Genomic DNA, 25,565 nt, shown 5'->3' with positions numbered 1-25,565 from the left:
GGGTTCATAGGTCGATGCTCAACCACTGAACCACACCGGCTGTGCTTGAGAATATTAATAATAACGATTGAGGGGTTAAATTGTGCCTGGTAAGAAGTGTTTTCCCTGTGTTCTCTCATTTAGCTCTTAGGAACACAGCCTGTGGGGTAGATAGTATTGTCCCCATCTTAAAGGTGAAGACACTGAGACTTCAAGTTGAAGTAGGACGGTGGAATAACCAGGAAGCAGGGGAGCAGCATTGGAACCTGGCTCAGACCCACAGGCTGTTTACTTTAGCTCCAAGCCAACAAGTGTTTGCCTCCATTCTGCTTAGAAGAGCTGGCGAAGCCACTTTGTTTTTTACGTGCAGTTGAGTTCAGTCCTCCCTAGTAAAGCTTGAGAAGAGGTTCTAGAAAACTTTACAAGACCGCCTTGCCATTGGTCGTTGTGGCAATATTTACCGCCCGACGGTCATGGATCCTGAAACCTCTCTCCAGAATGTATGTTTAAACTTTAAGAGGAAGGTTTACGCAAGTTCACTAGCAAAAATGTGCAAATACAAGGAAAGGAAAAGCCTTACAAAGGAAAACACTTGAGCTCCCCACCCCCCACCCCCCCTTTTTTTGGTCTACACCCTGTTGAAAGGAAACTCAGAGTAAAAAGATAAGCAAGTCAGCACACTTTAATGTCTTAAACTATTACCTCCAATTGTGGGACCGTTACTGGGAAGAAGTGAGACTGAAATGAGGTGCAATGAGACAAAGAGGATAAAAGAATTTGGGGGGAGTCAAAAGCACTGCCCCAGAGCAAGAAATGGCTTTTATTAGGGGAATGAGAGCTCTAACCTGCTTGCTCTCAGAATCCTTAAGAATTCTTTTCTGAACAACAGAACAGAAGCAAACATAATGAGGTTTGTTATACTGTATCCTATTCCTTCCTGACCCTCCTAAGGTGTTTGAGGGTAAGGATTACTGCTGATCCAAGCACAGAGAAATCAAGTTACCAGCAATAAAGGAAGAAACAAATGTTTTATGAAGTACATGCTGATTGAAGGAGAGGCAAACTCAAGGCATTGCTGAATTCAAGCAACTGATAGTTGTCAATGATTTCAAGCCATACGAGTTTGAAAAGCAGTTTCTAAATGTTTGCTTTTAAGGAAGAAATGCTAATGTCAAGCGGTTTACATTTCTACTCATAATGGTGTTGCTGCCTCCCAAGACTCATAAGGAATGTGAATAGACATCCATCTTAGATTTCCCTTTAAATAATAGCTTAATGTAATCAGCCGATATTAATATGATGAGGCCTAGTCTCCTCTATGAAAACTTATTTGAGCAATACCCTTGACACTGCCATATAACTTTATGGTCCTTCCTGAATTGGAGACTGATCTCTAGTTATGTTTAAAAATAGCCATGTAAATCCATGGTCCTGCATTTGTGTTAGGGCTTCTGGGTAGAGGAAAGTAATCATATTCTTTGTACCCAACACTTTACTCATTGATCCACCTTTGACAAACTACAAACTCCTTAAGGACTGGAACGAGTCTTATATCTCTCTGATCTTCCACTACAGCTAGTAAAGGTCTTTACATAGTCAATGTGAGGAATGATAGGAATGGGTGGGTTGCATGTTTATGTAATGTCAGGTGCCCTAAACAATGAAAAGCATTTCTTCACTAGCAAGCTTCACTTAATTGGTAAATACGTTGAGTCTTGAAAAGATCTTTTTACACACAGTTAAATCTTTTCTGGAAGAAGGGATGTCTGACTTGGACTATCTCATCAGGGTGCAAACAAGACACTCTGGTAATTATTTGCAATGGTGTCATGCCCACTTTAGCCACTGCCTCTCCGTAGCAACGTCTCAGGTTCTTCATTGCCATGCCTACTCACATAGATGTATATAAGCTATAGAGAATTAGAACCTAATGTTTATTTAATTAGTAGAAATGTCTTTGGAAAGAGTATTTGGGAAAATGAATGGATGGCCTTTACAACAGTTCATCCATTCTGCAGAACTCGGTAATCCAGATTCTAATAGGAAGGAAAAATCGGCCTGGTCCCCATTATGAGGTTGACAAAGAGGATCGCTTGGTTTCTGATACAGGTTTCAAAGGGCCTTTCCATGAAACCTTTTATAAGTTGAAATGGTGTAAAGCAAAAAAGCAATTACCTTAGGATGCATCTAGCTAATGGATGCACAGACACAGTTCAAAGATCTGGAAGCTTGATGCTGAGATACTGAGCATAATTCCCAGGGAAGAAGCCTGGAGGTACGGCTCTCGCTGCTGAGGGTGCAGCGCGCCTCTGCAACAGCTCACTGCCAAACAGTGCTGCACGCTGTCTTCGCTCCTTGCCTTTTTTGTAAAAGCAAAAATTCTCTTTGGATTTTCTTTCAGTTATCGAAAACAGGTACGAAGGTAGGTCTTTCATAAAAGCGAAGAGGCATAAAGTGACTTTTGAAAAGCAGGGGATACGATACTTGTATACCATGCTCCTCTAGAAAGTTCCTGATAAATGAAAATAACAGTGACTTTTGGGGGACATTTTAGGTAACCATGACTGGAGTTTAAATAAAAGTTTGAGTCCATGGGAATCAACTAATCTGGAAAAGAGACATCTTTTCTGAAGTCAGTGTATCAGACTAGAGGTCGGCGTATACCACGCAGGGCGGGCGTAGAGGATGGAAGAGGAGAAGGAGAGTCAAGTTCCTGGATGCGGTTAACTGTGTGTCATCAGGAGGAAGTGAGTTAGTCATTGACTTCATTAGCCAAGTACAACTGCTGATGGAGATTTTCCACTTTTCAGTGTCTCTGAATGATTCCCTTCTCCCAAGTTCACACGTGCCAAAAAGTTCACACACTGTTTAAAAAATGCATTCGAATATGGAGACACTTAGTAGGTACACAAGTAAGGACCTTCTGAGAAAAGCAGATGCTCTCTGATGACGAGTCCGTACTCATTCACATTAGGCTTAAATAAGCAGGAAAATCCAAGTCCATTCCTTACACGATCGCCGCCACAACAAAATGGAGCACGAATCACAATCGGATTGTATGTGCCTTCATTGTATAAATGAAGTGCCTGTTGTAAATGATTAAAAATTATTTAAGGCAAGTTAACCTGTGCAAACAGCACAGCAGCTGTATGCAGCAGGGTTGGGGCTGCCAGGCCAGGGTACTAATCACCCAACAGGTTGGTTCTTGTAGTGTGGGTACAGGCAGTGTTGTTTTATCAGATTGGCATCCAAGCTGTGGCACAGGCAACGCTGAGTTTCCAGAAGGAAATTATTTAATGCATTTTTCTTTAGTAAGTACTCCAAAGCACCGTCATGGAAGCCGACCCCTCCGCCCACAGAGAACTCTCCGTGCCTGTGTTCATTCTTAGTCAGTCACCAGATATGGATTAGGTGCTTGCTGCATCCCAGACACTGTGCAAGGTTCTGTGGGGATAGTGATGAACTTGACGCAGCCCCTCCCCCTGTCCTTCATCCCCTCTCCGTGGACCTCACTGCCTAATGGGGGAGACAGACAAATAGGTAAACATTCACATTTCATTGTCGTGAATGGCAGGGGTGGCCCAGGTGTCTTGGGACTCCCTTAGGAGGGGCACTGAGCCTTACTGGGGGAGCCCATGAGAGCTTCTTGCAGGAAGTGCTGGGAGCTGGCCAGTGAAGGGGGGAGCTGGCCAGTGAAGAGGGGCGCTGGCCAGTGAAGGGGGGCTGGCCAGTGAAGAGGGGGCTGGCCAGTGAAGGGGGGGCTGGTCAGTGAAGAGGGGGCTGGCCAGTGAAGGGGGGGGCTGACCAGTGGAGGGGGGGTGGCCAGTGAAGCGGGGCTGGGGAGCTGGCCAGTCAAGGCGGGGGGCTGGCCAGTGGAGGGGGGCTGGCCAGTGAAGGGGGTTGGCCAGTGAAGCGGGGCTGGGGAGCTGGCCAGTCAAGGGGTACTGACGAGGAAGGGTGTTGCAGGCAGAGAGAACAGTGTCTGCAAAAGCCCCAAAGTGAACACTTACTGTTTAACCTTTGATTTGACTTTTATTAATACTTAAACATGTGCTCCCCATTTTAATGCCACGTTTCAAACATTTTCCTGGTGGAAACGCATTCTTAACATCCTTGAGTCTCCCCCACAGAACCTAGCACAGTGCCTGGGATGCAGAACCCGGGATATACATGGTAAGACCTTGGCCAAGGGGCGTGCCCTTCCCTCTCCCCGTGAGCATTCACTACTAGAGGATGAGCACTGTGGTCAGCCTCTCCCGGGAGCTGGTTGGGAGAGAGTGGACGAGCATAGAGGAGCAGGCACTGGCCCAGGAGAGGGGCACCACTGAGGAAAGGGCAGGGAACGAGGAAAAGTTCCTGATACTGGAGTCACACTTCGCTAATTTACAGTTTTCTTTGTAAATTTTTTTCAATTACAGTTGACATTCGATATTGTATTAGTTTCAGGTGTCCAGCATAGTGGTTAGACATTGATATAACTTACGAAGTGCTCCCCCGATAAATTTAGTACCCCCCTGGCACTATGCAATATCATTGACTGTATTCCCTACGCTGTACTTCACACCCCTGTGACTGTTTTGTAACTGCCAATGTGTACTTCTTATCATCCCTTCACCTTTCTCACCCAGCCTCCAACCCTCCTCCCATCTGGCAACCACCAAAATGCTCTCTGTATCTATGAGTCTGTTTCTGTTTTGATTGTTTATTTTGTTTTGTTTTTTCCATTTCGCATGTAAGTGAAATCATATGGCATTTGTCTTTCTCTGACTTATTCACTTAGCATAATATCCTGTAGGTCCATTTGTGTTGTTACAAATGGTAAGCTTTCATTCTTTTTTGTGCTGAGCAATATCCCATTGTATATATGTACCACATCTTTATCCAATTGTCTATCGATAGACACTTAGGTTGCTTCCATATCTTGGTTATTGTATATGAAATGTCCTTATTTGTTTCTTGTCTTGTGATAGTCAATTTTGTCTAAGTATTGCTACCCAGTTTTTTTTTTTCTATTTCCATGGAGTATCTTTTCTTAATTTTATTTATTGATTGATTTTTAGAGAGAGCGGGAGAGAGGGAGGGAGGAGGAGGAGGAGAAAGAGAGAAACATCAATTTGTTGTCCATTTATTTATGCATTGATTGGTTGATTCTTATATATGCCCTGAGCAGAGATCAAACTGGCAACCTTGGCATATCGGGATGATGCTCTAACCAACTGTGCTACCCAGCCAGGGCCTCCATGAAGTATTTTTATCCATCCCTTTGCCTTCAGTCTATGTATCTTTCTATCTGAAATGGGCTTCTTGTGGGCAGTGTATGTATGGCTCTTGTTTTCTCCTCCATTTAGTCACACTGTGTCTTTTGATTGGAACATTTAATCCATTTGCATTTAAAGTAATTATTGATAGGTGTGTAGTTATTGCCATTTTATTATTCATATTTTGATCCTTTTTTCCCTTATCTTCTTAGAGAAGTCCCTTTAATACTGATTTGGTGGTGATGAACTCCTTTAGCTTTTTTTTTATGTGGGAATTTGGTTTTCTTAAGGCCCGGCATTTATAGACTTACCCTCCATGAGCTCCTCTGAAATATGGGTGTTGTTATTGGCTTTAAGAATTAGAATAAGTTGTGCTATTTTAAGCCTCCAGACCCTTACCCTAGAAGGTGAGGGGCAAAGTATGGAAATAGAAAGGCTTGAGGTCCAGAAAGCCTGCCAATTTGGGCCTTGTTAACTCTGCAGCTTCAGTTTCGATTCTTTATTTGCTTCCAGATTTGGTTCAAAATCATTGATCCTTGCCCTTAAACAATTCGTCATTGATACTTTCTTCGCATATTGCCAAAACCCTGTATTCTTAGAGTCCTTTTAATACACTGTCCCCGAAATGACTCCCCCAGGTTTTAATAATATGATTAATGTTTTCTCTTATTTTGAAGTTGGACTAGAAACAGCTGTAGAGACTTTAAGCTTCTGGATGTGCATGGGTCATGTCAACATATATTGAGTGTCTACTCTCTGCCCAGCCTTCTCTCAGAGCACGGAGGCCTAATGCATTTGGTGTTGCTGGTTCTGCTGCCCATGACTGCCATTCACAGCATTGGTCTGCCTCTCAGCCAGTGCTGTGAGCATAGCAGGTGATCAGCAGGTCCTTGTGAAAGTGTGGAGGCCAGTAGGGCCTCTCCACTCTCAAAATACACTGGCCAGGCTTCTGAGTTCCAGTTTGTAAGCCCTTTGGCAGTGAGTGGCTGTTGCCAGGGCAGCCTGCTACCGCTGATGGGTGAGTTTTTAGACTGGCCTGGGACTAGGGATTCAGTCAGGGCTCTTAGCAGCAAGCCTAGCTCTGGCTAACTTGCACAGAAAATGAATTTGCTGAACAGAGACGGGACAGTTTGCAGATTCAATGGGCAAGTTGAAAAATGAATTGGAAATGGGTGGGGTCCAAGGAGGCTGGACACAGCCATGCCTCTTACCCATGGCCAGGGGACACCACAGCCTGGTCAGCTCACAGTCCCTTCACCTTCATGCCCCTGCCTCAGAGGTCACAGGCAGTCTCCAAAGGGTCAAAACTTGGTGTCTCGTGGCCTTCCATAACTTGCTCACCTACCCCTGACCAAGTCTGCTGCAGTGAAATAAAGAGAAAATCAAAGCAGCGAGAGTACAGCCTCTGCTCTGGCATTCCTTTTTATATTTCCGCCTTCTGGCTTCCCCTTCTGGTGGTGGTTGCCATTGTGCTCTTCCCTTACAGCGTCACTTGCAATGCGGTCAGTCTGAAAAAACAGCCGAGATTCAAACCTGTTCATGGGACAGAAAGTCATTTCGTTGTGGGTGAGGGAGGAGTCTGAAAACAGTGGTTTGAATGGTCGAGTTTGGAAACTGCTATGAAGGGGAATTGGAACTATTTGTCAAGCACCCACTCTGTGCCGGAAACTGTAATACATTCTTTACATATCATCTCAAGTAAACATCACAGTCAGTCTTTGAAATGAGTACTGTTAACCCCGTTTTACAGGTAAGGAACCTGAGGCTCTGAGATTCAGTCACTGTATTCACACAGCATTAGTAAGTCAGAGCCAGAGAAACCTTCCACCTCATGTCTGTGCGGTGTCTTCTCGGGCATCTCAGCCTTACTCATCCTTAAGTGGCATCATGGAGAGTCCCTGTTTTGGTAAACGTTCCCTTATTCTTGTGTCCTTGATCTTTAACCAGTTTTCCTAGTCCTCTGGCTGAGCATTACAAATAAGATTAATAAACCAATGAAATGTCATTATTGAGAAGTTAAGACTCAGTGACCACACACTATAGCCCGACTGGGATGGAAATGAGGGTAGTCCTGCGGTGAGACCACCAGAGCAGGACCAGACAGGCAGTATTTACTGACCTCTCCTGGCACTCGCACTGGGGCAGGCACTGTGGACCCGAGGAGCATGTGGACAATGCAGCAGATGTGGGACCTTCTTCCAGGAGCTTGCAGCTTCTCAGAAACTCCTCAGTGCAGACTGTCTCCACCACCTGGTGTAGACACACGTGGAGGGCGTGCCTAGGAGCTCCCCCTGCAAGGCGCAAAGCTTGGTTACCATCCCCATACCAGCTGTGGACTTCTGGGCAAGATATTTCCCCTCTCTAAGTCTCAGTTTTGTCATCTCTGAAGTGGGAGTGATAGGACCCATTTGAGAGCGTTTTTGAGAAAATGAAATGAGATCATCCATGGGAGGTGCACTGGTAAATACCCACTAAACGCTGTCATTGAGCACGGTAGCTTACTGGGTTTCTCCTTGTTTCCTCTGTGGATGGCAGATGCCAAGTCTTAGAATTCTATCTCTTGCAAGTCATCTCACAAAGTCCAGAGCACTTCAAAGGTACTCAATAATTACTTGTCACGCAATGGAAGAGAGACAGGGAACATGGATCAGAGTTAACCCCAGCCTAAATGTTCATAGCAGTTTCCTTCCTTAACATGTTATTTATCATTTTGTTCATTGTCTTTTTCCACGAGAGAATGGAAGCTCCATGAAGGCCGGGAATTGGTTTCCTATAAGCCAAGAACAGTACATGTCACACAGTAGTTGCTCAGTAAATATTTGAATGCATGAATGAATGGCGTTTCCTATGAAAGGGAAACAAGCTGGCTAGAAACCAGTGGTCAGCCTCTGCCCTGGAATCTTCTGAGGCCTGGGGCTGACCATCCCACTGTCCCATGGGGTCAGCCTTGGGTTCTCGCTGGAGGCCACCCACTGGAAGCCGCCCGTGCCTATCTCTAGCCCCAGCTCCAGCCAGCTCGCCTGCAGAGCCCAGGGCAGAGCTTTTCAGATTGGCAGCTGCTTAGTTTGATGTTGTAAGACTCACTGGGAATTGCTGCCATTTGGATTTATGATTTTAATTGTTTTACAGTTTATACTTGTGCCCTGCAGTGATTTTCCATTAAATCAGAACCTTTATGTTTCAGAAAATAGCAGGCATGGTTGTGGGTATGTATATCTTAACAGCTAATCTCTGGCAATAAAAACTGCTTGACAGTCATCAACAGATTAGAAAATTGACATTTGTTTAATTAACCTCCATTTGGGGCTGTTAGCACATGAAAATAGTGATATTTTTTTTAGCCTGAAAAGATGGCAGATTTTACATTTGTGTACTCTAAGCCTTCAAGAGTGATTGTTGTTTTTTTTTAATCTCTGTTCATATAAAGCAGTAGGTAAAAATATATTGCAAATTTGGGAAGAGACTAACACCAAATATAAGCTAAGAAATCACTTAAACTTCTATTGATTTTATAGAAAACATACACTATAGGTACATGTATTATATAAAATATAAATGCACACATTCAGATACCTATGCTAAATATGTATTACAAATATGAATGATACTAGATACTTTATCACATATAGTTTATTGTGGGTAAGGGTGTCCCCCAAAAATACATAATTTAACACCTGATAGCTCAATTTTGAAAATGAAAGGTGTTTTAATAAACACCGTTTTCATAATTATTCAAAGTGTGTGTATACATTTTTGGGACACCCTATATATAAGCAATGAATAACTTTAAACATCCTCTATGTTGCATATATTAATCATACTGTATGTTCATTAGGTATATGTACTTTATTATATATGCCTTACTATATATACACACAATAAAGTTGTATGATTAATATATGAGAGAAAAAGAGATTAAGAATTTTATGTTGCCTGGGCTCATTCTCACACAACATGTTAACTACTTGATTGCATCTATACATATACTTACTTTTATATACACAGGCAACACAAACTCCCAACATTTCTCTATATAGTTATATCTCTATATTAATGACATATATTAATTATATATGGCCCAGCTGGTGTGTTGAGCATCAACCTATGAACCAGGAGTTCAAGGTTCAATTGCCTGCCAGGGCACATGCCCGGGTTGCTGGCTCAATCACAGTATGGGGTGTGCAGGAGGCAGCTGATCAGTGATTCTCTCTCATCATTGATGTTTCCATCTCTCTTTCCCTCTCCCTTCCTTTCTGAAATCAATCAAAATATATTTTTAAAAATTATATATAATAAAGTACATGAATAATATATAATTAAAGGATGAATGTAATAAAATACATGTGATTAATATACTACAAATATATATGTACATATAGAGAGAGAGAGAGAAAGAGAGAGAGAGAGGGAGAGGGAGGGAGGGAGCATTTTAACCACCTTTTTAGTTTTCATTAAAGTTTCTGTTTGTGCCATAGCACTTGCTAAAATAAATTCACAAATCATGATTTCTTTATTTCTGAATAGACTTTTTGGAGGACTTGTTTGTCCCAGATCTGAACCACCAACCAATTGCACATCCTTGTGCTTAATTGGGTCAAACCAGTTGCTTTCTGGCTGAGAACTATTTCTCTCACAGAACTTGTCACTGTCTCTACTCGCTTGTACTCATTCATTTGGCCAACTGGCTTACACCACACACAGACTTTCTTAAAACCCAAATTAAAATATGTCCTTGATGCAGGTAGCAGTTGCTCCTTGTCATGGGCCCTCAGGGTAGCTAAAGAATAGTAAAGCTATACTTGCTAAATCTCAGGGTCTGCTGTGCTCTGCATGTACATCCCAAGGCCCTCAGTATACTTCCATGACCTTGATTGTAACTGAGAGACTGTTTAAAGCTGATTATTACTTTTTCCCATAATAGAGATGGGTCAACCTTAAGAACCTCCCTCCATTGAACATAACTGACTATTTCATCCACATTTGTGCCCAAACCACCTGCTCTAGTGTGAGGATAAAACGCAGCCAGTGATTTCCAGCTAAGCCAGGGAATGCACAGCACTCTGAATTTGAGCCGAATAACATCAAGCAATCCCAATCCTACTTCAAGAATGGTCCTGTGGTTAAGAAAAAAAAAAAAAGAAGTGGCTGATTCATGCTGAACTCAGAGGCAAGGATAAGTCAGTGGTCACTCCAGCCAGGATTTGAGCAGCTATTAAAGCGGTGCCCATCTCCTTCAATAACTCTCCAGAGTCTCCCCCAATAACTCTCCAGAGTCTTCTGATCAGTCTATGCATCTGATCACCATATGGGGTTCTCTGGGGGAAGTTGCATATCAAGCTATGGTATCCACCTTACCTTAATGACATTGAACAGATCTGCAAGTTATTCAGGAGAGCTCATAGTTTGGAGGAAGGTGATTTTTATGAGAAGGAAGTATCTGGAGTACAGTCTCCCCCTCAGATGGAGCAGTAGGTAGGGAGTGGCCGGGAGGACGAGAAGGCAATGGGCCTGTTGGGGTGGAGAGAGAAGGGCCCAGGAAACTGAGCTCTTGTTGGGCTGGGGCACCAGTGCACCCAATAATTGAACATGCAGTTCTATTAGGTTTTCTCTGAATGGAAGTTCTTTCAAGGCGACAGCTACTGTCTTGTACAAGGTCCTGTCTCCCAATGTCACTTACAGAATTATTGGGGTGTTTTTTTCCAGTCTGAGTGGAATTCTGTAAATTCCTTTCCTCTTTCCCATTGGTGGGTTTGCAGTCTCTGGCACTTGATACCTGTATGGATCTGGAAAGTCTTTTCTTAAAAAATGCCATTTATATATTATTGTTGTATTATTATTATTATTATTATTATTATTATTATTATTTCTAAATTGGAATTTCAAAGGATAAAGAGAAAACGTCAGTAACTACAAATAAAGACAAATAGCTCTCTTTCCCTTGGATAAAAAGATCTGGGAACTGCTGAATCACCAAACTGGAGACAGCGTGTCAGTGACTGACATGCCGCATGGGTGAGGTCCTCCCCCTCCCTCGGCTTCCTGGTCAACTCAGTCTTCGGAGTTTCCTCTCTGGTTCTTCCCTTGCAAGTCCTGCCCATTAACTGTTGGACTTGCTCGCAGACCAGGGCTAGCGTGCTCCTTTTCTCTCACTTTACCCTCTTAGAAAATTTCACCCAGCTCATTAGTTCTCCAGCCCCAACCTTCATGTGTCACCACCTGCTCATCCTATTCAGTTAGATGTCTCCAAGGCACCTCAGACTCAGAATGTGCAGGTTGAACTACTGGTAGACCCCTGCCCTCACACCAAAACCTGGACCTGCCTGCTACATGGTAAGTACCCAGTAAACAGTCATCAAGTGTAACAATGGAGGCTGTCTTTAGCTCTAATTCTTTTTGCTTTGTAAAATCTACCAGAACGTGTCCGCTCTGATGAAAAACAGGGATCTTCTTAATCTGCCTAATGCTCATGGACCTGTCTTCTCCCTGTTTATTAGCCGTAGGTCTAAGTCCGTAGATACACGTGTGGGCATGACCACAACCCTAGACCCTAAGCGGCACGTATGCCTGCGCACACACGCGTGCGCCCATTCACATTTCTGATGAGCTGAAAAGCACCACACGGTCTTAAAGCAAATACCTTCCGTGGCCAAATTAAACAAATATAAATGTAAGACTTTTTTTTTCTAAGAGTAATAAAATCTGTTCTGTGTCCCCACCGAGGTCAGTCCGTTTCAGCTTCCTGGCCTTGCACGAGGCCTCCGATGTCCTCCGCAGCTTGGGTGACCCCCCCTTCACAGGAAGACGTGCTTTCCCTACATCCCCCTCAGCGCGTGTGGAGCTTCATTTGTGTTTCGTCAGCGCTTTCTCGGGGCCGGGTGACCTGCGAGGTGCTGACCACCCTCCTAGCACGTGGCTCCGTGTGGGGCTGCGCATGGGAGAGCAGGCTCACTAGTTTTGGCAGCTCCTCCTCCGGACAAAGGAGCTTGTAAGGCGGCTTGCTGGCCTTCGCGTCCGGGAATTCTGGGCCCTGCGTAGTGTTCTACACTCTACTTCCGCCAGGCTCCAGGCACGCCCCCAGAAAGGTTACTCTTGGTCCTTCAGCTGGAGTGGCCCTTTCTGTGATGACAGAATGCTGGCTGGGTTTCCAGCTACAAATCGCTGAGCCCAAAAAAGGCGAGACCGTCAGCCTTTGCCTTCTAAGGGCAATGGTGGTGTCCTCTCTGTCCCACTGGTGTAGAACTTACCATCCTGAGTATTCTTGCCTCGTATCCCCTGCTCCCTCCAGACCCCTCCTCGAAGACAGGGGCTGTGTCTTCTCTCTCAGCGTGCTCAAGACCTAGCACAAATATGGACTCAGACTGATAACTCAGTAAATATCGTGGAGCATTACATAGTAGGGCCAAGTAGGCAGTGCATTACATTAGTAGTTGTAATCATGCCATTAACTGGAAGGTCATTCAAATGGACTTAATACAGATCCTGCCCATTATCTTATCCAGACAGTCAATGAACATTGAGTGTCAGGCACTTTGCAGGGCTCTGGGGACTAAGCTATGAACATGAAGTCACAGTCCCGGGTCTCATGGATCTCACTGAGTAAAACTCAAGGAAATAAACAAACAAAATAATTACAAACTATGATCACTGCTGCAAAGGAAATGACCAAGGTGACTGGGGTTAAAGTAAGGGGCTGGGGCAGGCAGTGGGTGGGCAAGAGCGGCTCCTTTCAGGAAAGGGCATGGAGACCGACACCTGAATGCCAAGGAGTTTGTTCTCCAGGGAGAGGGAACAGGGATGTGGCAAACGTGCTTGGGGAACTGTCGGAGACCCCATGGCTGGACAGAGGGGGCAGGTGGCACCAAATGGTGGGGAGAGGAGGGCCAGCCCTGGAGCCAGAGTGAGGCATCACTGAACCTCAAATAGCCACTTAGGGGCGTTTGAGTTCTACTGTGACTACCACGGAAGGTAGCAGAGGGGTTCTCCCTGAATGTAATGGAGGAGGGATTAGAAGTTTCGAGAGAACCGCCAATTCAGCTACCTCTGATGATTTGAGCCTTCGATGTTTTAATAGTTCCATGTGTTATCTGAAATGTTTGTCCGAGTCATCCGGCTGCCTGGGGCCGCGGTCTGCAAATCAACTCTCTACTCATTCATTCCTTCATCCATTTGCCCAACAGGTATTGAGAAGCTAGGATGCATCAGGCACTGGGGAGTTTCCAGGCCCTGTCCTCGTGACTCTATTCTGGAAGATAGATACTCATAGTGGGGCCTGTGCCGGGACATCGAGCAGGAGACAGACTCACACATCTGGGACTCTCCCATCCCCGAATTCCCACAGGCCCCAGGTTTGGATTGCGAGGGAGTGTGGTGAGGTATGAGACTAAAAGGCCAGGTTGGTGGAGACTGCAAAGCCCTCTCATGCCATTCTAGGAAGCATGTCCATGGGGCGTCATTGAAGAATACAAGAGGAGAGTTTCATCTGATTCACATTTTGTGTAAAACGCCTGCTGGGAAAGGTTTGCTCCAAAGTGGAAAGGGAAACATTATTGAACATGCAACAGCCAGGATTGCAAGTTCAAGCTTCATGAAATCCAGCTCCTTTGCTTCCCAGACCTTAGATGAGAGGGGTCCTTGGGGGTTAACTCATCCAGCCATCTTATCTCATATTTGAGGACAGTAAAACTCAGAGAAGCGGCTTGCTTGAAGTCACCACTGTCCTTAGCCCCTGTCTGAACACTGAACCCCAAATGTGCAGAGAAAGCCATTTTGAGATGCAAGTTGATTGATAGCCTGGAGAGGAATGGGGCCCTAGGTATAGTATCATGACAGGCAGGGCAGCCCACACCACTTGCTAGGGATATAAGGCCTATTTTCCATCAGTGGAGGCCAGGTTATTATCCATGAGTATTAAGGATAAGAATTTGCTTTCATTGCTGTGGATAAAATAAATAATTGGACAACCATGCTATCAGATGAGTTATTCTGCCGTGATTCCAAGTCTTAATGCCCAGGTACAATTCCAGTATTTATTTTGGCTGTGAAAGGGGATGCTGTTTCACACCTCAGGTTCCCAACTGTCACTGTAGTCGCTGGAGGTCTGTTCTCTTCAGACACCAGGTCATCTGTTTGGTCAAAATGGCATTATCGGTTATGTCTTATAACCATGTTGCTATGAGTCAAAAACAACCATCACCCCAACAGTATCAACTGTGTTCTCAATCCCAAAAAAGGGCAGGAGTGTGGATACAATTTATTTTTCCTCCTCCTGCCACAGAGCAAAATGGTTAAGAGCATGGGAGTTGATGTCAGACAGAGCAGACTCTGTTACTTATCACCTTTGTGTCCTGGGCCAGGTAGGTAACCCCAGGCAGATCTTTAATGGGGATAATAATAGTCCTACCAGACTCATAGGCTATTTGTGAGATAAAATGAGATAACTCATGTAAAAGACTTAATACTGAGCCTGGTATACAAAAGCATTTAAAAATATGAAGTAGTTATTATTTTGCTCCTAAATGATTGAGCTATTTCTGTTGAAGGCTTGGAGAAGGGGTTCCTTTCAGACTGGCCCAGAGTGAAATATGACCATTGATTCTCAGGTGTCAGCACTGCGGTGGAGAATTTTGAAATCAGTTATCTTGTCTCTGAAGCAAATTATGCTTTTCTGTTTGATGGAGAGGCATGAGGTGCATTGTTCCTAGGCTTCTCGCAGATCATCCTGTCTGGCCTGGGTGGGATTTGAGCCATTTGGCTTTCCTGGGCGAGGTGGGAGGGGCCTGTGCAGAGAAAGCCGAGCGGAATATGCTAGTCAGTCACCAACATTTGCCACAAGGTTGAGGGGCATCTGACTATATTGAAGGGGGTAATTGTCTTCCTCTTAAATATGTTGTCAAATTTCTGAAGGTGTTTGGTAACATCTATCAGCCAAGAGCCTGTCTTCCCATCTGATTAACCACAATCATTCACAAGTCTCCACTGTTTGTCCAAAAACAAGCAGGGTTTCTTCATAACCTCCCGAGGGCCTGTTCTCTGGTGATCCAGATACTTGGCATCCGCAAAGTAATACTTCTAATCTTTCATCTTTAAGTAAATGGAAGAATTTGCCGTCGTTAATGTGGCACTCAGGCCTGAGCGCCTAGGCTGAGCATGCGAGGGAGCAAGAACATCAGACACTGGAGTGAAGACAGACACTTATGGGTCCCTCCCTTAGGGCGAGTTTTCAAATCAAGCAAAACACTCCCCCCCCCCCCCAATGTTTTCTTATGTGTGAAGGCTGTCATGTGTGCCAACCCTTTGCTAAATGCTGTGTGGTTTACAGAGAAGAGTGTTCTGGCCCTTATTCTTGGGGAATCTGCCGGCAAGTTGGGAAAGTGAAATTTTACAAATGGGAAAGGATGAATTTTCAGATGAGACCACTGAGGTGCTGTATTAAGAAAACAGGACTCCACCCAACTTATAAAGTTCAGGTCCCTTGTTCACCTTTGTGAGCCGTTGTGTCTATAAAGTGTGGATGGTGATACCCCTGCCAGGACTGTGGTGGGTGGTCAAGGAGATAAGGGAGTGACAGTGCATGGTGATCCAAGAGCAGAGGGACAAATTAAAGCTGCAACCACAGCAGCTCCCATTGCTCTGCAGAAAGGCCCGGGCTCGCAGCATGGCCATCCCAAGTCCTGAGAAGTTTGCCAGGATCTGGAAGCTGTCAATCAACCCTGATTAGTAACACCTGTGCAACCCTCCCACCTCCTCTGCTATGCTTTCTCCCTTGGGCACTTGGTGTACCCATGTAGTGTCATTCCCTGGGCCCAGAGGACAGGACCCCTGATGTTCTCACTGGGCTAGACTAAAAGTTTCAGTCTCTCTCTCTCTCTCTCTCTCTCTCTCTCTCTCTCTCTCTCTCTCTTCCTCTCTTCCTCCTCTCTCTATCCCTCTCTCTCTCTCTTTCTCTTGCTCTCTCTTTTAAATATCATTTATTCCTTTCCCCCATGTGATAAAATTTAAGCTTTCTATTTTTATTTTCATCCCACAGTGTCTATCTCGGTGTCTTATACACAATAGAAGGTAATAAGTATTTTTCAAAAAATAAAAAGTTGCTAGGGATCTAGTGACTTGCCCCACAAGGGATGTGTGTTTTAAGAAATGCCTGTTGAAGATTGCTGGAGAGGTCGGAATTTCTGAGGTAACTGCCATGTACCAGGCACTGTGCTAGAGCCTTCGCCTCTGTTATTCATTCAGGGATGGCAAGATTATCCCCATTTTATAGATAAGGAGAATGAGTCCCAAAGATAGTTTGGACCAACCCAACATCCTCCAGCTAGTAAATAGCAGAGTTATGATTCAGCGTCAGAACTCCTTCACTTCTGACCTGAACATCAGGAAGAGAGAAGTTGGAGGAGCCGCCCAGCATTTGAGATGATGACATGTAGACACAACTGCTTATACATAAGCCAGACACCGAGTGAGATGCACAGATAACTATGAGGGGGGCAAGTCCTAGAAGTGAAATTATCGATATTTCTAGAGATATCAACAATTGATTTTTTTATCACATTGAAAGTATACTTTTGTTAAAAGGAAAGTATACTTTGACCTATCACTGCTCCCTCAGTATGAGAACATTTTCCCCCACCTCATAGAAACTCATTTTCGGGTCGTTTGCTTTCCTCGCAGATCTCTTTCCCTTTCCCACCCTAATAAAGGAGCACGGTTGGTCTTAGAAGATAAGCTATTTTTTCCCCCTTCATAAAACTAACTGCTAGTTCTTTTTATTCCCCCTTCAGGTTTTATAAAAAAAATTTTAAAGGTACATTATTTTGGGAATTTCCTCTCTTGCTATCTTTTGAGTTTCTGGGAGAGATCTGTGCTCCTATCCCAAGGGAGCTTTGGTTATACCATGCGTCTTCTAAATCAATTCTTCCCTGTCAGCGACTGTGACCTCCCGGTCTCTGTTCCCTTCTCACTACGAACGAATCCTTCCTTTCCCAGCCCAAAGGAATTTAGGTCCAATCAGCAGTTAGAGATTTCCAACTCATGGCTTTTACTGGCACATCTGATCTGAAAGGTGCTCACGGACAGTCCTACGGACTCAGCCCAACTCTGTCTCTTACTAGCCAGGCAACCTCGTGACTTACCTTTCCTGAGCCTGAGTTTCCTTCTACATTTCAGATGTTCGCAGGGATGGTAGGGGCTGGATTGCTGTCTCCTGGGGATAAAATGGCAGGGGACATTCCAGGCACAGCCACTTTGTCCTGAAAACCAGAGCATTGCTCCCAGATTCCTGTTTGGCTTCATGACCTGGACCAGACCATCTTGGGGCCTTAGATTAGAACAGTAGTTGTCCACCAGAGCCCCTGCAAGGGGCATTTGAGTTTGAACTGCCCACAACTGCGGGGGGAGGGGGGGGATGCTGAGAGCACTTATTTATTTATATTTTTGCTAATAGCATTTCATGCATAGAAGCCAGGGATACTACTTAGCATCCTGCAGTGCACAGAAAAGCTCCCACAACAAAGAATTATCCAGCCCCAAATGTCAATCCAATGTGACAAGGTTTAGAAACCCTGTACTGAAGGGATTCTGCATGGCCTGTTCCCTCCCCTCTTCCCCACAGCCCATTTGGCCCTCTGGCAGCTGGGGTGGAAGGGAAGTTCCATGGCAGCTCTCAGAGGTCCTTATTCTGGTGGGGAAAGCAGTAAGGTCGCCTTCAATCTGGGTGCCAAGTGACAGGGGCAACGAAAATGACATTCTGCCTGAGGAAGAAATGCTCGGAGGTTCCATTCCCTGCACCCCCCATCCCCCGCCAAAAAAAATCAGGGACTATCAAAGATGCTTGCTATCACCATCATTATTTAGCATTGGTCTTAAAATTCTAGACCACACAATCAGACAAGAGAAATAAATATAAACACTGCAAAGAAGGAGATAAAGTGATTACTAATTACAGGTGATTTGGACAATCTGGGAAGAATTAACTGGAAAACTCCTCTGTAAAAATAATGTTCAGTAGAGTGGCAGGGCACAGACTGATAAGCAGAAATCAGCAGACTGTATATACTTAGGAAAAAAAAAAAATATCATGGAAGAAAAGACCCCATTTACTATATAAGAATTTAAAATATAAAATAACAACTTGGATTATTTAAAGTGAATTCAGTTGCCATTAACATATAAACCCCAGACAACAGTGCTTTAAATAAGATATGTTTGTTTCTTTTTCATGTGAGCATTATCTGGAGGTGGCATTCCAGCAACCATTCCTGGGGCCTGGTCCTTGTCTTTCTGGTCAAAGGAGCATATGCTAGGGCTCCAGGCATTATATCTGCATTCAGGCCACAGGAGAGAGGCAGGAAAGAACAGCAGAGGAAGGCTCTTCCTTTTAAGGAGGCTGTCACACATCTGATTGGCTGGAACTTAGTCACATAACCACACCCAGCTCTGAGGAAGGCTTTGAATTCTACTTTATAGCTGTGTGGCTATGTGCATGGCTTTAAACAAAATTCTTTCTCTAAGGAAGTAAGTGAGAATGGATATTGGGACAGCCAGCAGGATGCCATAAAATGTAACAAGATATGTACAAGATCTATATGGGAGAACTTTAAAATTCTCCTAAAGGACATAGACAAGGCTTGAAGAAGTAGACAAATAGTATTATTGGATAGGAAGACTCAACATCATAAAAATATCAATTCTCCCTGGGTTAATTTGTAACTTTAAACATGTTCCCAATAAAATCACCACCCGGATATTTTTAAAAAACTAGACAGATGATTCTAAAGTTCATTTGGAAAAATAAACAAGCAAGAGTAGCCAGTAATTTTGAAAGAAGAATAATAAGAAGCTCAGCCCTACTGGACGTCAAAGCATATTATAAACCTATAATCAGTTAAAAAGGATGGTATAGATCAATATTATGGAATGAAGAGTACAGAAATAAATCCAAACACATGCAGAGATCTAGCACCACCATTTGATAGGGGTGGTATTTCAGTCAATGAGGAAAAGATATGAACTATTCAACATATGGAATTGAGACAACTCACTAAATGTCTGGAAACAAAGTTGGATCTCTACTTCACACCTTTCATCAGGACAGATTCCAAATACATCAAGACAAGTTTATAAAATGAAAGCGTCAAAGTACCAGAAGAAACCTTGGGAGGATGCTTTTATAACTTTGAAATGGGTAAGCCCTTTCAAATTAAGACTTAAAATCCAAAATAAAAATAAAACATCAACTCAATTACATAAAAATAAATAATATCAGCCTGGCAAAAACCACTGCAAGCAATGTCAAAAGTACATGCTGCCCTGGCAGAGTAGCTTAGTTGGTTAGAGCATCGGCCCAATGCACCAAGGTGAAGGGTTCAGTCTCTGGTCAGGGCACACGCAAGAATCAACCAGCATAAATAAGTATTAATGCTTCTCTCTCTCTCTCTCTCTCTCTCTCTCTCTCTCTCTCTCTCTCTCTCTCTCTCAGCAGTAAAAAGGAAGTAAATGTCAAAAACAGTAAACTAACTCATGCATGAGTTTGTGTGTTGGGGGGAGGTTGGGGGTTAATGGGGGGGATGTGGACACATTTGTAATACCTTAACTAATAATAATAATAAAAAACAAAAAAAAAAACAAAAAAAAACAGTAAACTAGGACAAAATACCAAGTTTGTCCCTAATATAGAAAGAGCTCCAAAAAAATCAATATAAAACAAACACCACAAAAGGAAAATAGGCAACAGAGAGTTCACAGAAGAAAATACAGATCACTTTAAAATATATGAAAAATGCTCAGACTTATAGAGAAACCTAAGCACATACTAAGATATTATCAGACTATCAGAAACTTGATAACATACCATGTTGGCGAGCACTATTTTATATGGCTGATGGAACAGTGAATTGTTCAGCCTCTAAGGAAGGTAGTTTGGCAACATCCATGGAAATCCATTCTTGTACTATCAGTTTCAGAAATGTCTTTTCTAGGAAGTGTGTATAATTACCTTCATAGCTATGCAAGATGTCATATACAAGCTTATTCACTGTGGCCCTGTTTGTAATAGCACAGTATTAGACTCATCCTAAATGCCCCCCAGTAAATATGATGGAGTGTTATGCAGCCCTAAAGAAGAATTAGGAGGCTCTTTATGTGCCAAGACAGAAAGATCTCTACTATATATTAAGTGGAAAAGGTAAGGTATGAATGCGTGCATTTAGTAAGCTCCACTTAGCTAAAAGGGAGTAAGTGAATACTGGCATATCTCATTTTATTGTACTTAATAGATATTGTGTCTATTGAAGTTTGTGACAACACTGTGTTGAACAAGTTTATTAGTGCCCTTTCCCCAACAGCATTTGCTTACTTCGTGTCTCTGTTTCACATTTTGGTAATTCTCATAATATTCCAAACCTTCTTATTATATTTGTTATTTGATCTAGGATCAGTAATCTTTGATGTTACTTGGGCAATACCCTCCAACAGCAGAAATATTATGACTCAAAGCTTCCAATGATAGTTAGCATTTTTAGCAATAAAGTATTTTTTAATCAAAGTAAGTACATTTTTTTAGACATAACGCTTTTGCACACTTAGACTACAGGGTAGTGTATATATGACTTTTCTATTCTGGGAAACCAAAAAAATTGTGTGACTTACTGTATTGTGATACTCATTTATTGTGATCTGGAACCCACAATATCTCCAGGGTATGCAGGATATATTCACATTTTCTCATTCATGTATAAAGTGTGAAGAAGAGGATACACAGCGGTTAAATAAAAAGCAGTTGCCTTCAGGGGGAAAAGGGATTGTCTGAGGAACAGATGCAGGAGGGAGAGTATATACCATATGCCCTTTTATACTGTGGATTTTATGAATGTATTATCTATTCAAAAAAGTACATGAAACTATTAATAGATAAACCTAATAAGCAAAGGCTAGTCACATTGGCATATATATATATATAAAGGGATTTTGCTGCATTTTCCCCACTATTAAAGAAATGACCACCTCCTTAGAAATGTCCCCAATCCTCAAAAGTCCCTGCTTTGTATTTGAGAACCGAGCCAACAGGGACTCAGATCGAAGCAGAAGACCTTCTTGGAAAAGCTGCCAGTGAACAAATTTGACGAGCACCTACTGCGTCCCTGGCTGTGACTTGATCACTGTGGGAACTCACACGAAGCCCACTTACCCTGCCCTGCAAGCTGGGCCTCAGAGCAGGCACGGCCGGGAAACATTTGTTCCCAACCCCTGCCCCTTCCCAGGGAGACTTAGGCCTCTAGTGAGGAGGCAGCGCTGAAAGCCAAGAGGAGTGCCTCTGGCCCAGGGCAGGGAAAGAGCAGGAGGTGGGGAGAAGGGAGACAGCCCACCTTCTCTTGCCCTGAGTAGGAGCCCTGAGCTGAAGGAAAGGCTGAGCCAAGGGCAAGGTTCAGGCTGGTGTGGAATCTTCTGAGTCTATTCCATTCATACAAATTAGAACTAGTCCTTTCTATGACATAACAAAGGCTTTAAAAGAGAGTGCTCTGAGCGGAGGCAAGTGGGGTCCTTAAAAAGTTGGGGCTCCCGGGCCAGAGTGGTTCGGTTGGTTGAGCATCATTCTATGCAGTGGAAGGTTGCCGGTTCTATTCCTCAGTCAGGACACACACCTGGGTTGTGGGTTGAGTCCCCAGTCAGGCGTGTATGGAAGGCAACCAATCGAGGTGACCTCGCTCTCTCTCTCTCTCTCTGTCTGTCTCTCTCTCTCTTCCTCTCTCTAAGCAAATATTCAGGTGAAGATTAAAAAAAAAAAAGCTGGGGTTGGGACTGGTGACTGGCATTGAAAGAAGTGTAGCACATAGAGGCAAGAGCAGCTTCCGGAGCTGGGGACCTGTCACCTTACAGAAACCACTTACCTTCTTCCGGCTTGTATTCACTTGTTTCTGCCATAGTGATAACTGAATGTGCTCTTTCTAACTCTCAGTGTTGCTCAGTGTAGTTTGTAGACCATGGTGCTTCCCACATGTTATTATTGTTACTATTACGATGGGTGTTGCCATGATGGTCAATATGCCTGCGCTTGGGTCTTGGAAAGGCAACTCGAGATTAGAGAGTGTGAAAGGGCAGTAACTGGGCCTATGTCCACCTCTCAAGGACTCCAGCATTTGCAGGCGGGCAGACAGGACACCTGGCTCCCTCTCACTCAGTTTCCTCATGAAGGAAGTGGGAATAACAGTAGTGAAGACCTGCTACTTTTCACATACAGGGCCAAGCCTAGGAGCAGGAATGTATCTGGTCCGACTTGACAGATAAGGTAACAGAGCATCAAGGTGACTTTGCCAGGTCCAGGCCACAACAGTGATTAAAACCCAGAATGCCGGAGCCACGCTGGTATTCATGTCACTGCTCTCCACCCCCAGCCAAAGCTAAGCCTTGACTACACACAGTGGCCAGGGGGGTTGGGGACCCCAACCTCAGGGACTGGGCTGGTTGGGCTCACTGTTCTTTCTGCAGTGCATGAGCATCTGCTTAGAGTAGCATGTTTTAGTTCTCTTTTCTCAAGAAGTCCCAGCTGTAAGTGGAAATGGGGCCACGGGTGCAAGGCAGGCAGGCCCCAATGCTTCCTGCCCCATCTTTGCACTCGGGCCTGGATTCCTGGTGGGGGAGGAGTTCAAGTCCAGATGCCAACAGGCTTGGGAGAAAGGCCCCTCTTGGTCTGTGTGCAGGACACTGGGCCTTATTTTTAAGACGCCCCCCGACCCAGCACCTACCCCAAAGTGGCTCCTGAGGAAGTCCCGGGGGGGGGGGGGGGGGACCTCAATTCAAGAGTCTAGGTCCTTCTGTGGGATAGGTCTTGGGTTTGCAGACTTGCTTGGTAGGGAATTCTTACCCAGAACCCCAGATTTTGTATAAGATCTTACACAGATCCCCAAACTGTAACACAAGCCATGAGGCAGCTGCACCAGTTGATCCAGCTGCCACCAGGGTCCTCTCTCATGCACAGAACCACCGGGGCTCTGGATGTCCTGGTTGTTGCAACCAGTGTGTCTTCCGTCCTGCCCAGACCCTCCCCCCACTCAGCTTGCTTGCTCCTGAAAGACTGATCTTGCAAGTACCCAGTGCACACACAGGCAGAGCTCCCACTGCCCTCAGCGTGAGCATCCAACCCCTCTTCCTGGCACTGGAGGCTCTTCGTGGGTGGTTTGAACATGCCTGCCTTGCCTCACCATTCACTGGGACCCAGTTCACTGGTCTCTTCACTACCTTTTGCATCTCCTGTGTTGACCTTCCCCACCCTCTCACCTTTTCTCTTTCAAAACCTCCCCGTCTATCCAGGCTCCTCTTGAGAGTCACTGTTTCCTGGAAGCCCTCCTGCCTGCACTAGCTGTCCCTGCCGCCCCCCCTCCGCCGCCGCCCCCCCCCCTCCGCCGCCGCCCCCCCCCCTCCGCCGCCGCCCCCCTGAAATGCAACAGCTCACAGAGTTGATGCTCCATAAAGTAGCATCTGATTCTTCTGTGGTTTCATCTGACTCATTGATGTTCACATGTGTCAGTCTTGTTCTTTTAGGTGATCTGCGTGGTTAACTCACAAAGGCAGGGGCATATCAAGGTCTAAATAATAGGAATTTCAGCACATACTGTTCATAGCTAGTTAATAGCTGTAATAACTGTATTATAGCACAGCAGTCCTCGGGTTGCAGAAGCTCCTCCATCGTGTTGGAGAGTGTGGAGGCAGCTTTGGGGGTTGGCCATCATGGGCAGGAGATGGGGACTGAGTTTGATTGCTGGCAGGTCAAGCCTCCTCCTCAAGACATTCCTTTCTGTAGCAGGTTTCCCTGAGATGTGTGCCTCTCTCCAACTCAAGAAGACTGCATTGGGATGAGTGCAGCATTAACCGTGTGGTTCTGGTCCATCTTGCAGGGATTTGAAACTGGACAACATCCTTCTGGATGCAGAAGGTCACTGCAAGCTGGCCGACTTTGGGATGTGCAAGGAAGGGATTCTGAACGGTGTGACGACGACCACGTTCTGTGGGACGCCTGACTACATCGCTCCCGAGGTAAGACCCTGTGCAAGGGCCACCTCCTCCTGCTGCCACAGCTGAGCCAGGGCTCACCCCCATGGACTGGGTCACCTGGTGGTGCTGGGTGAAGGCTCTAGAAAACCAGGATGGATTCCAGGGAAGAAGGAGATATGCTTGCTGATTTTTCCTTAAGGAAGTGGTGGTGATGGGGGAGAGAATGGTGGAGCAGAAAGTAACAGATCATTCTTCAACTTTGGGCAGGTCCTCCTAAATATTTCTCTTTTATTCCAGTCCAGAACTACCAGTGGAGCTAGGACCAAGAGAAATTTGTTGACTTGTATCATTGTTTTTACTTCTAACCAGAATAAAGGAGCACCATTGATAAAGGCAACAATGAACTTAATCAGCTATAATTGCCTACAGGGAAACCAGGAGTAATTTGCCATTTCTAGTGTAGTGGTGATTCTACATAGGGAGAAGACAGGATCAAAGAGGAGGAGGAGGAGGAGGAGGAGGAGGAGGAGGAGGAGGAGGAGGAGGAGGAGGAGGAGGAAAAAGAAGAGATTAACTGCCTCATTATAATGGAGATCAGAGATGTTCCTGTGGAGCCTCACCAATGGGACGCCTTTTGTGAAAGTTGTTTAGATGTCTTATTCATCATAAAGTGTTTGTTTGCCTTGAGTTTTTCAAGCATGCCCAACTAAGCAATACCCTACTGCAGTGGTTCTCAACCTGTGGGTTGCAACCCCTTTGGCGGTCGAACGACCCTTTCACAGGGGTCGCCTAAGACCATCCTGCATATCAGATATTTCCATTATGATTCATAACAGTAGCAACAAAAATAATTTTATGGTTGGGTCACAACATGAGGAACTGTATTTAAAGGGCCGGAAGGTTGAGAACCACTGACCTAGTGCGATATGATTCAGATTTAAGACATAGCCTATCATACATACTTAATAAAAATGGTCTTGAGGGTTGTGACACATGGAAGATGGTAAGAAAGCATCAATCCCCATTAAGCATTGCCCATGGTGGATAGGTGTGTTAGAACACTTAGATTCCCTTTCCTCTCAGTGGGCATTGTTTGAGCACCTGCTAGGCACAAAGCAGTGTGGGAAGAAATAATAGACAATGGTCACTCTTCTAAAAGAACTTTCGGTCTAGAGGGAGTGACAGGTAAGTAAACAACTAATTAAGTAGAATCAGTAGGTACAAGAAACACAAGATGGTATCCTCAGGGATCAGGGCAGGCTTTCTGGAGCACCTGGTGAATGATTTGAGTTGTAAAGAATTAGCAGGATTTCCTTTGGTGGTGGGGGTGGGGAACATTCCTGAAAA

The 25,565-nt window shown here is 44.6% G+C and overlaps 1 protein-coding gene across 2 annotated transcripts in view; it reads left to right on the top strand.

The window, feature by feature from the left end:
* PRKCE (protein kinase C epsilon) overlaps positions 1-25,565 on the top strand; it is a 444,584-nt gene that overhangs the window by 388,105 nt on the left and 30,914 nt on the right. For both annotated transcript variants that reach the window (XM_081100552.1, XM_081100553.1), the window contains one exon: positions 24,122-24,260. In XM_081100552.1, coding sequence (XP_080956678.1) covers positions 24,122-24,260 — 139 coding nt within the window. The remainder of the gene's footprint in view (positions 1-24,121; positions 24,261-25,565) is intronic.

This window comes from Myotis nattereri (assembly GCF_964212035.1).
Source record: "Myotis nattereri genome assembly, chromosome: 10".
NCBI lineage: Eukaryota > Metazoa > Chordata > Mammalia > Chiroptera > Vespertilionidae > Myotis > Myotis nattereri.
This window is presented reverse-complemented; position numbering and strand designations above follow the sequence as displayed.